Source organism: Chlamydotis macqueenii, chromosome 9 (assembly GCF_036417535.1).
Source record: "Chlamydotis macqueenii isolate bChlMac1 chromosome 9, bChlMac1.mat, whole genome shotgun sequence".
NCBI classification, from domain to species: Eukaryota; Metazoa; Chordata; class Aves; order Otidiformes; family Otididae; genus Chlamydotis; species Chlamydotis macqueenii.
The window spans coordinates 22,469,168-22,481,417 of NC_141564.1; the positions used below are offsets into that span (position 1 = coordinate 22,469,168).

General features: G+C 49.3%; 1 protein-coding gene across 5 annotated transcripts in view; it reads left to right on the forward strand.

Moving 5' to 3' along the window:
* TNIK (TRAF2 and NCK interacting kinase) overlaps nt 1-7,697 on the forward strand; it is a 150,827-nt gene extending 143,130 nt beyond the window's left edge. For all 5 annotated transcript variants that reach the window (XM_086754481.1, XM_086754482.1, XM_086754485.1 and 2 more), the window contains 6 exons: nt 241-375; nt 635-735; nt 2,166-2,315; nt 3,544-3,703; nt 4,305-4,444; nt 6,132-7,697. In XM_086754481.1, the coding sequence (XP_086610607.1) occupies nt 241-375; nt 635-735; nt 2,166-2,315; nt 3,544-3,703; nt 4,305-4,444; nt 6,132-6,215 (770 nt within the window). In that variant the 3' untranslated portion in view covers nt 6,216-7,697. The remainder of the gene's footprint in view (nt 1-240; nt 376-634; nt 736-2,165; nt 2,316-3,543; nt 3,704-4,304; nt 4,445-6,131) is intronic.
* The last annotated feature ends 4,553 nt before the right edge of the window (nt 7,698-12,250 follow it).

Below are 12,250 nucleotides of genomic sequence, written 5' to 3' on the forward strand. Positions count from 1 at the left end.
CACCTTGCGGGAAGCAAGAGCCTGGCTCTCCTAGTGTCCACCTGCAGTCTGGGAGACAGAGGTCTGGACTCTGGTTTCCCTACATTTTTTCCCAAAAACACCCAACGACACTAAATTACTATTTTCAACTTCATCCTGAAAGAAACTTTATCATCTTGTGAGTGAGAATAAGCACTGAAATCTCAAGATTTGCAGCTTACGCGTGCCCTGCTCTGACAGAGACATTTCCTTTGCCAACAGGAAAGAAGAACAAGCTGCGCGTGTACTATCTCTCCTGGCTGAGAAACAGGATTTTACACAACGACCCTGAAGTGGAGAAGAAGCAAGGCTGGATCACGGTCGGGGACCTGGAGGGATGCATCCACTACAAAGTCGGTGAGTGGCCTCTCCGGAAAAAAAATGTCTGGAAGGATGCGTTTTTGTTCTCTAGTCTGAGATTTGACCTGAAAATTTGTCTTAAAAGAATGGGTAGACCACAGCCACAAAGAAACCTGGTGTTCATCTGTATGTCTTAGGTGGACACTTCACCAAATGAGAACCAACTGACACAGCTTGAGAAGCTTTTCCTGGAATGAGTTGTTTGGCCTTGTTGGAAAGGAAGTGAATGTTTTTAAAATCTTTGTTTTCATTTTAGTGAAATACGAAAGAATCAAGTTTCTGGTGATTGCCTTAAAGAATGCTGTAGAGATCTACGCTTGGGCCCCTAAACCATATCACAAGTTTATGGCATTTAAGGTATGTTTATCTTTTAATCAGACACACTCTAATTGTAAATACAGAGATTTCTGTACTACGCAAAGCAGAAAAGCCTCTTGCTTACACAGCTGAGCTCCACGGGATGCTTGGCAGGCATGGGAGATGGGATACGTTCTCGCTGAAGAGATGGGATGCATTCTGCTTGCAGCTAACAATTAAGTGTTAATATTAGCTTGTGCTGGCTGGCTGCACTTGGGAAGTTTGCAGAAAGCTGACCAAATGTCCGTGAGTAAAATTGAGCTGGGGTTTTTGGTGGGATTTTTTTTTTTGGTAGTGTTTGAACCTCAAACTAATTTTTCACATATAGTATGAATACAGGTTGGCATTATTTTCCATTTTTATTTTGCAAAGTTCTCTCTCCTGCAATATGGATTCTGTTTCAAGACAGAAAGTCCAGGAGAATGACCCACTCTTTCTTTTCCTCTTTTTCTCTCCCTTTTCATCTACCTCAGCTTCTTTCAGTGAGACCTTTCTCCTCTCTAACCTGCCAACGGGTATTCTGTACTTAGTACTTTAAAGCACTTTTCATCCCAGGCTCTGTGCAGAGACGAGTCACAAAGGGCACTGCCTTCTGGAGACATTCATGCTGAGTAATCTCATTTTGCATCCTTCCAGCACAAATGGGCTTATTCAGTATTAGGTCACCCTTGCTTTTTCTGAACAAAAGCCAGAATATATGGGTTCGGTGACATGGAGAGCTCAGCAGCCTTACAACAGCCTGGGATCCAGCCTCCGCCGGCTCTGGTGACGATGCTGGTTGGCGCTCCTGGTGCTGCTTCTCCATGCTGTTGGCCTGGTGGGAAGTACCACCCACTGATTTTCTCCTTCAGTCAGGAGAAAGGAGCCCTTTTCTCTCCCTGGGGGTGTCCACCCTCCTGCTGAGGACCTGAGCCATGGAAAGATACCCTGTCCTGGATTGCTCCATGCCTGCATCCAGCAGGTTAGATTGGACAAGGATAAGTAGGTCTTTGCCAGTCTGAATCATTTCAGCTGCCCAAACCGGCGTGGTGATCCCTGCCAAGAAGGGAGGTGGGTGGTCACAGCTCTCTGCAGGCTTTGATCTTGTTACCTTGAGCAGCACTGGCATCAGGGGGTCCCGGCGGCTGTACGCACACTCATGTAAAATTGAGCTGTCAGCTTCCTTTAGAGACCAAATCCTCAGGCTGGGCTTGGGCTTGTGGAGGAGAAGAGCTGTGCTTGGCAAGGGTGAGCGTTTATCTGCTGGGATGGCTGGAGCAAGTTGGTAATAAATACCCTCAGAGGCATCTGACGCAGGAACAGAGACACCACAAATAACCACATATTCAGTAGGAAATACAGTCAAATAAATATGACTTCAAAAACATATCAGGCTGCTGCTATGGGGATTTGTTGGTTTTCTGTGATATTCACTGAAGGGATTATAAAAGTCTTTTGCAGATCTCCAGCACAAGCCGTTGCTCGTGGATCTCACTGTGGAAGAGGGTCAGAGACTGAAGGTTATCTTTGGATCACACACTGGTTTCCATGTGATTGATGTAGATTCTGGGAACTCTTACGATATCTACATACCATCTCACGTGAGTACACGGGGGACCGTTGCTGCATGACTAACGCAGGTTGCCAGCACGGTGTGGTTGGGCCCTTGGTGGCTCAGGAATAGTGACCAGTCAGGTGACATCTTGCGATGGGTATGGCATTCTCAGGTGCCATCTTCATTGATACTCGCTTAAGGAGAACTCAGAGTATCACACACTTCTTGTTCATTATTCGCACAGGCTGTTTCTGTCCTCGTGCCTGAGCAGTCAGGTTTAAGGTTGCAGTGTCCCACAGAAAGGACAATCTCTCCATACGCTGCATGGAACAGTAATGGAGCTCTCCATAGGGCAAGATGCTGTGAAACCAGGTTCTTGGTTGTTGGACAACACAGACCTACCAAGAGCTTGGATGTCCAGCGCACTGTCCCATTGCACCGTGTCCCAGAGGTGCTCGCCAGCAGTTCCCAGGCGAGGGCTGCAGGATTAGGGTAGCCCAAATCTCAGCAAGCCTGCTGCTCAAAAATCCCCAAACCCCTGACAGCAGGGACTCACCACAGGACCTCTCTCAGGTCCATCAGCTATTTCAGGAGAGAACCAGTGCTACAAAAAAATACTGTGGATGAGGATTTTCTTGTTGGCTCATGTAAGCTCTATCCATGCTGTTGGCCCAAGCAGCATGAGAAGCTGGTCTAGGAGAAATAATCAAACCCAGGAACTGCTGAATCTGCTCTGAGCAGCAGAGCCTCCTCTGTGAGAGCTCCAAGAAGCACAGGGAGAAATACTGGAGGGGCTTGGGATGGTTTTGTTGTCTTGGTTATGGAAGGGCAGACACGGGTGGAAAGTCAGTGTAGCTGCCCTTGGGGTTAGAGGCTGATTGCTAAAATAATGGGAATATTTCCTCCCTACCTATAAAAACCTGGATTTATTTGCCTTAATTTGAATGGGAGATGGATTCATCAGTCAACAGTTGGTATTTGTGTTACAGCCAAGTGTCAGGCATCAGTCTTGGGGGTGTGTATGTTGTGATCTCTCTATAACTGCTGAACCTGTTTATCCTTGAGGTATCAGACAGCTTTGATGGTAGGGTAAACATGATAGTTTATTGCCTTTCAAGCTTATCTCTGAAAGCCAATGCCTGTTCGTTGAATCCGGGGAGGGTTTTGTTCTCCGGTTAGTTTGGGGTTTTGTTTTTCTAAGGCTCTGCTCCCTTCCCCCTACCCCTTCCTCCATTCAATGTAATTCTGACTTGTAGGGTTTATTTTAACCGCAGATTCAGGGCAATATTACTCCTCACGCCATTGTCATCCTGCCCAAAACAGACGGGATGGAGATGCTCGTGTGCTATGAGGATGAAGGCGTCTATGTGAACACCTATGGACGGATAACTAAAGATGTGGTGCTCCAGTGGGGAGAAATGCCTACTTCCGTGGGTAGGTCAGCCCTTCTTCTTCACCTGCGTAAAATACAAATGACAAGTAAGATGAGGAGTTGAGGATGCTGAGGTGGGGTCATCTGGGGCTTTGTTTATCAAAGGAGATTAGAGATAGATAAGAGATGCAGTTGCTGAATTTCTACAGTTTGGTCCTGTGCAATAAGAGCAAGTGACTTTTTGAAGATCTGAGCTCTGGTTTATCTTGAGATAACACAAGCTGTTGCACTGATGAGATACTGTGCTAAGTGGAAGAGGGGCTGAGTGCGGAGCTGGGAACACTTGGGTTGCTCTTCTGGCTCTGCTGTTGCTCAGCTCCACGACCCATGGCAGCAAGCCACCACCCAGCTCCCCACCCACAGAAATCTGAAGAAGGGATACTTCTTCTGTTTAAATTACTTGGCAATTTCTGGGTGAGAAGTGCTGTATAGAGGCTGTTGTCCCTGCGGGCACACGCCTGGCTGCCTGTGCCTCTTGCAGTCAGAGCTCTGCCATTGATCTACGTAAGCTGTGAATAACAGCTGATGAGGGCTTTTTCTGCCCGTTGCGTAATATTTAGCTCAACCCACGTTGTAACACCTACCACACGCTTCCTTTGACAGCCTACATTCATTCCAATCAAATAATGGGCTGGGGAGAGAAAGCTATTGAAATCCGGTCAGTGGAGACGGGACATTTGGATGGAGTATTTATGCACAAGCGAGCTCAAAGGTTAAAGTTTCTATGTGAAAGAAATGATAAGGTAAGTCTACTTCAAAGTAGTACAGCCAGCTATTTTAGACTTTAAGTCTGGTTTATCTCAAGGTTAATAATTAATCTGAAGGTCCTGTTTAATAAGCAGTGCCCATAATCCCACTCCCAATTAATTCTCTCCAGTGGACGCAGACCTCAGCCTGTGTTGATGTCTGCAAGCTAAGATCTGCGTTGACCTGGCTTGAATTTCTCCCAAGTCTTGCACCTGAAAGTTAACTGTCAAGGCTGCCACATACACTCTGCAAAAGTTGAGAAATGGTAGCAGTGAGGGCGTGCAAGTGACCCTGGCTTGAGCTCCAGCGGAGAAACATTTTGATGCATTTTTAGATGCATTTTGATGCATCTGAAACTATTTTCTCCATGGAGCCCCATCGTTTTCTGTGGACAGCATTGATAAATAGTGCTCTGGAGGGGCACCAGGGTTGCGTGGGGAATGCGGCTGTTGGGTAGACGACCCCTGCCATGGGTGTTGCTGGGTGCAGGGAATGAGAGAAATTGCTGGAGGAAAAGGAATATTTGCAGGGAAGAGACGGTTGAACAGCAGGATCTGTTTCTGCTGTTGGTATTTCCTCACCTCACAAGGCTTCACCGAGGTAAACCAGGACCATGCAGCAGGGAGTTCTTTCATAACGAGCACGATCACGAAACACGTGAAGGAACCGTGGGGTCAATAACATGCAAGTAAGGCTTGAGAGCGTGATCAGCGTGTGTTGAACAGCTGCTCATCAGCCGAGCATTGCCCTACCTGTTGCATGGAGTGAGGCTAGAGCCCTGCAGAAAAAAACCTGTCCTAACCTTGCAGTTGAGTAGACCGGGGGAGGCTGCCCAAGAACCCAAATTTAAGTTGCCCAAACACCCCCAGTATGCTTTTTTCTAAATTTTGAGTATTGAAAATTGTGTTTGAAATACTAAATACAGATGTTTCTCTTTCTGGAGAAATGGTTAATGATTAAAATTGTGTGAAGATTGAATATTTTTTTGTTTTAAAAAGGATAGAGCCTTCAGATTGTCCCCTTAAATGTTCCCAAATTATAGTTTACTTATTTTTTAAGAATTCTTTGGGGTCAAATGCTGGTGGATCCTGCCAGAAGCACCAAAAGGTTTATTCTGCATAGAGAGCCCTGATGCATTTCTGTGCTTTGCGCATATTGAAGGAAAGTAGTTTTCCCAAGCTTTACTTTCAGGAACAGTTGAAATACCAGGACTAACTTTTCCGAAGCAAACCATTTCAAGCTGAGGCAGATATTGACCCAAATGGTTAACGTTTAGCAAGATCCAAACCACTGACAGCAGCCTTATTAATATTGCATAATAAATGGTGCCGTGGCAGTAAAATGTGATAAACTGGGTATTTTTAAGGTGTTCCAAACCTTGCTCTCTTTGGTGGTGATAATGAGGGAGGTTTTATTACTGTGTTTATTAATAAGTGGTTTGATTTGATCTGAGTCTGGCACGGGTTAGCTCCGGCCTCCGAGCTCCGCAGAGAACTGAGAATCAGGCAATGGGTCCACGTAAAATTTCATCTGTCACCTGCAGAAAAGGAACAGGGAGGGAGGTTTAGGCAGAGGAAACCACGGGTGTGGGGCAGCTCCTGCTTTCCTCACTCACTAAGACAGTTAACAGACTTTTTCTTATAATATAAAAAATATTAATAAGGTTTTTTTGCTCCTGAACAGGTATTTTTTGCATCGGTGAGATCTGGAGGAAGCAGCCAAGTGTTTTTCATGACCCTCAACAGAAACTCCATGATGAACTGGTAACAGAGGAGCACTTGGCACTCACCGCCATGGCATTATTTCTAATTTAAAGGACATTAAACACGTGGACTAACACTGTAGAGGCAGATGCGGAGGGCGCCGAGGAACACCGCTCCCCACGCTCCCCCAGCACCGTCAGCCCCGGGGCGGGGGCTGCGGGCAGGGACGGACTTTCGCGCTTGGACCCGCGAGGTCTCCTGATTACGCTGTGTTATAGTGGGTTATGAGTTTTCCTTTTTTTTTTTTTTTTTTTTTTTATTTTACTTTTTCTTTGTCCCCTACTTTGTAAGAACGGGGAAAGAAACAGTGTCAAAAAGTCTGTTTTTAATTCTGTCTGCCTGCTAGCATCAAATATATAGTATGTTGTAAAGTTACCAATTAAATCTGGTGAGAGACAGCACAATAAATGTACCTTTTATCTTTGTGATGAAGGCCATAACCGTATAGCTGGGTAATTTTAGAAATCTTTTGCCTTCACCAACATTTACATGTTGCTTTTGGCAGCAACGGCTTAACGGATTTTTAAAGAAGAGAAAAAATAATAGGTTTTTTTCCCCTCTTTTGGGAAATGGATTTTAAATGGCTAAACTACTAGCCTTAGACTAATAAAAATCAGCTACCATTTTTGTCAAGTCTGTCAATCCATATTTCCATATGGATCTTCACATAATGGTGTGTCTTGATAGGGACAGAGGCGCCATTTGTTGTTGTTCCGGAGGCGCCCGCCTGCCCCAGGGCTCGGCCGCGGGCGCCGGGACGGGGGGATCGCAGGAGGAGAGGACGGCGAAGCGGTCGGAGGAGCCCCGCGCTCGCCCCCGAGCAGGGCTTTGCGGCCGCAGAAGGCTCCCGGGATGCCGTGGGCACCGGACCCCAATGCCGAAGCTGGCGCGAGCTGCAGATGCTCGTCCGCGCCGAGCCTGGAGCCGGACAGTGGAGCACGGAGGCAGCCGGGCAGGGACAGCGAAATGAGCTGCCCGTCCTCTGTGTTGCTGGATCGGGCTTGTAAAGAGCTTCAAAAATATATATATATGTGTGGTTTCTTCGGCTGAGGGTCTGAATCTCTACTCGTTTTCCACCCCCTCTGCTCCCTAGGAATTACCCAACATACAGTGAAAGACAACATCTGTGCCGAACCGTGTGTGTGTGTGTTTAGTTCAGGTTGAATCGTGTCCTTATAAACTCTGCTCAGTTGATTTCCGTTTTCGGTGCGTATCTGGGGTTTTCTTTCTCAGTAGCTGCAAGCATGGCCGCCTGTGGTGTTGGGGTGTCGCATAACAAGGTCTGTGTTGCTGGTTTTAACCTACCTCGTTTCGGTTGGGGTTTGTTTTTTGTTTTGGTTTGGTTTTTGTTTTTTTTTTCTTTTTTTTTTTCTTTCCGTTCCGCTGTTGATCACAGCGCTGTTACCTCCAGCGACATATAGAGAGCTTAACTGGCAATCTTGGTGTACTCAGTAACGATGGCTTTATTAAAAAATGATTAAATCAACAGGACTTGGTCAAACTTGAATCTTTATCGAGGGTAAGAGGTGCTGTGGGGCGGCGGGGATGGGATGGGATGGGACCCCCTCGCGCGAAGTGTCCAGCGGGCAGGGCGTTGCGATTCGGTACCAGTGGGGATTGCTGACGACAGGATGCGGCGTCCAGAGCAGCGCGGGGAAGAGATGCTTTGCAGGTTCCTTCCTCATCCGCCGGGCACCGGGCTCCCTCGCGCTGGAGCGGTGCTGCCTGCCCAGCACCTGACTGGGTGCCCTGCGAAGTGTGGTGATGGCCGTAATACTGCGACACTGACATCTCAACACAGAAATACACAGCTTTGGATGGCTTGTCTGTTGTGGGTTTTTGGATACAGTGACAAAATAGAAGGGAACCGTTGTGTTTAAACATAAGGTTATTTGTGAATATATTTTTTAAAACCATGGAGCCATTGGAAACAAAAAGCCTAGGAAGCCAATATTAACGCAGTCTTGTCTGCAGAGCGTGTACGTGGACATGCCACGGAGCATTTCTGCTGCCCGTAAAACACAAAACCACAACATTATCCCATGCCTTTTTCTATTTTTGTAAATAAAACCTGGGGTGTTAGCTGTTACGAGGCCATGGAGGTGAAGTGACTTTTCAGGGCTCCGAGTCTCCGTGCCCCTGGGGTCTGGGCTAAGCGGCAGGTTTGGGCAGGATGAGTGCGGGGGGATGCATCATATCTCCCCTGCGATGCTGGCCAGCAGTGAGCAGCAGCTGAGGGCTGCCTAAACAGACCATCACCACCTGAAAACTTCTGCTCTTCTCCAAAATCAGCGCAGGATTATCGTACAGACACGCCTTCCCCTCCAAATATTCCCAGCTTTGATTTGCTTGTCTTTTGTTGTAAGTAAAATAGGCTTGTGGCTGATCAATGCTATCAGAAATGACTTGGTTTTAGTGTTTAAAGAAATAAAACCTGGGGCTTCTTTTAAAACCCTGATTCTGAGAGGTTTTTTACCCAGGAAAGGAAACTTACTTGTTCAGCTGAACAGCGCTGCGGGAGGAGAAAGAGAAATGATGTCTGCACATGCAGGAGCCGCTTGAGCCCGTTGCAGGTTCAGTGATTTACAGAGTTGCTGTGGCATATTCGGGGGCGAGCCTATGATGAGTGAAAGAGCCCCGAGAGCTGGCGGGAGGCCACGCGGGTTACCCCCCCCGCACGCTGCAGACAGCGGAGAGACGCCGGGTACCGCTCTCGAGGTAAAGGATGCTCTGAGGTAAGGCTGCAGCAGCCGCTCGTGGGAACTGAGGATGTTCTCAAACTGGTTCCGGAATGATTATCACATGGTGTTTTTCTTGCTGCGAGATGGTGTCTGGGTTGATCATATGTATTTTGGGACAGAAAGGGGATGCTTGAGGTGCCCTGGCCCTGGCGCTGGCGCTGGGCTGCTTGCTGGTGTTGCAATTCCTGAGCCCGCGCCGATCCACTGGTGCTCTCACAACAAGTTGTGCGGTGATGCTACGTAACTGGGGCCAAACGAGCATCACACAGGCCAGCAGTGAGCAGCAGTGGTGGCTGAAGCCGCCTGTCCCTGACGGCGTGGGGCGGACCGCCGTGCCGTGCCGTGCCTGGGGTGATAGGCCACCCGCCGGGGACCCGGCTCCTCTGGGCAGATGCAGCAGGGATGCTCCCAGCGACAGGGATGTGGCTCGGGGCACAGGATGCCTGTCGCAACCGCCGCACCAGCTTCTGATGTGCCTCTCATCAACCTGCTCTTACCCAGAGAGCCGCAACCTTATGGTCTGGATCGTCCTTTTTTTTTTTCCCTTTCTGTTTCAGTTTATGGTTTCTTTTTTTTTTTCCTTTGCTTTTAGCATCAAAGCTGCCTCTGAATGACCCCAAGGCAGTAAAACAGGTGTGTAAATTATGCCAGCTCTCCTTACAGGATCCTTAAATTCCTTTCACCGATGTGATGGCACGGTTAATTGTTCAAAAGCAAATCCCAGCCATAAACTTTAACCCATTGCTTTTATCACACAGCGTTAGATTTAGCAACACCACCAATTCCAGCAGACACAACAGATAGCAGGCAATAAGCATGGCAATTCTGCTGAACAGTAACGTTATATACGGAGTTCCTACACTTTATTATTAAAATAAAGCATTAGCAATAACGCAAGCGCTGCTGTTTGCAAATAATCTAAATGATGCCCACCACAAAATGTTCAGAGTCATGCTACAAGGTGCAGTCACCCAGGGTAAGGGGCTGGGTGCCGTTTGGGATCCCACCATTTACCAATTTCGCACGCTGGGCAATGAGAAGCTACAAGCGTGGTCCGGAGCAGCTTCTTGCCAGGAGCCCTGGCGAAAACCCTGCGGCACTGGCCAAAGCGCTGAACATCCATGAGCCTCAGGGCCGGCCTCAAGCTGGCCGCTGCCGACCGGCACATCCGCAACCGGACCCTCATTCAGAAAACCGGAGGGGCTTGAATCTGTTGGTGTCGCTGAGAGCGAAATACCCGCTTAAACTGCGCGGGGGCAAGGCTCCGGAGGGGGGTATCACAGCTTATACACGTGGGGTGAGGGGCAGCACCGGCTCGTAGCATCCAGGGAGGGTGGGAAGGGCCGGGAGAGCCCCTGGATAACGTCAACCAAGGGAGGCTGGTGGCCATGGGGTTTCCAGCCTTTGGCCTCTGAGGTTTCCATGGAACGGACCCGCTCCTGGGGAGGTGACCGATGCTCGCCCACACCTTTCCACCGCTGCCCCAGCCGCTCCACACCCCCTCCCCAGGAAGCCGTGTTAAGGGAGAGGTCTGCTCTGTAAGGAACAGTGGGGAGGACACGACAGGCTACAAGCCACGGAAAGGCCGCCCCATGCTCTCCTTTTGGTACACAGGTGGCCTTCGTCCCCTCAAACTGCCACCGGTGTGCTGGGTTGAGTGGGGGAGAAAGCATCATCCTCCCTCGGCTGGGGACCTATGACGGGATGGGGATCCCAGAGTGGGACGTGGGTCCTTGCCAGGAGTTTCACAGTGCCGCAGGGTTTCGGTTTGGGATGTGGGGTCAGGGCTTTCATTTATTTTTCCGATTCAAACTTGAGCAGCCTGTTAATGATCTCATCCCGCCGGCCCCCAGCATGGAGGCATTTAACCGCAGTGCAAAGAAACGGCGCTTGTAAATGCCTGGGTATCCACGCACAGCGGGCAAACAAACACGATGGGCAAAGATCTCAGCTGGAAGGGCAAATATTGGGGAAAAAAACTTCAAAAAGCTCAGCCTTGGGGCCCTTCCCCTTGCAGCTACCCCAGCCCCAGAGGGGAATGCAGGTGCTGCGGCTGGAATCGATGCCTGCGTTACCGCACTGAACCTTTCTCCTCCAGTTAAAGTTTTACTTTACTGGAGGAGACCAGTGCAAAGATTAGTGGTCTTATGCTCATCTCTTTTTTTTTTTTTTTTCCTCTCTTCCTCTGTACATTCTGTGCCCACGCAAAGCCCGGCTGACTGAGAGCATCACCCACTGAGTCACTGTAACTTGGCTGCTGGACCCATTGGGCCTTATCTGGAAGGCAACGGCATTAATCAGCGTTAATCACCTTCTCAGCTGATTCAGACTTTGGCACGCCAGCTACGGATGCCACCACCCGCCCTGGCCCTGCGGTTCCTCTCGCTGGCGATGTCAAGGACAGCGGAGCCGGAGCCCGAGCGAGACCAGCTCAGACCAGCTTCGTGGATGTGCAAAGTTCACGATTACGGAGCGAGCCAAGCCAAAGGGCTGCAGTGCCAGGCGGTATCCAACAGCGCCCACGGTATCGCTAGCACCGGCAAAAACTGACAGCACAGCAACCAGCCGGTGGTGCCGAAAGGCTCGGCGTTCGCACTGTCGTTGGCTTTTTAATGAAAATGCAACTGGGTAATTCTGCGATGCTGTATTTCCACGTACACGCACAGCCATCGCCTCTGAATGCTGCGGATGCACGCGTGCCGGTGTGCACCAGCATCACAGCTACGCCTTGTGCGGCCGTGAGCGTGCCGGTGTGTACGCACGCACGTACAGAGACCTGCGTGCAGCTGTGTTTCTGTGTTTGGCTGTGTGTGTTACATACACACGTAAATATATTTTAAAGCAGGTGCTAAGTGCTGTCTAAATAAAACACCTTCAGTCATCTTCTAGCTCCTTTGCTGCCTACGCTGGAAAGGTCTCCTCTCCCTAACTCCCCAGGAGGTTTGTGGTGCAGCACATACGCCCAGCGCAGGAGCCAAGAAAGGCGCTGCGCATCTCCAAACGGGCTGCAGCATGGTCCCCAGTCCCCCGCGTGTCGCGTCCCGGACCGGTCAGCCGAGGGACAGCCCCAAATCAGCCTTCTAGCTGAACCATTTCAATCTTCCAGGTCCACTCTGTGTCTTTGAGGGTCTCCCACTGTTTCATTTGTTCCCCCAAATACGGGGATTGGTAGCGGCTGCTCTGAGCTGAGCAGTGGCCAAATAACGCGTGGAAGGCTTGGGTTTCTCATTAACTCCAGAGTTGATATAGTCCCATCTCTCCGAGCACCGGCCACTTTTCCTGATCCCTCTCACCTCCA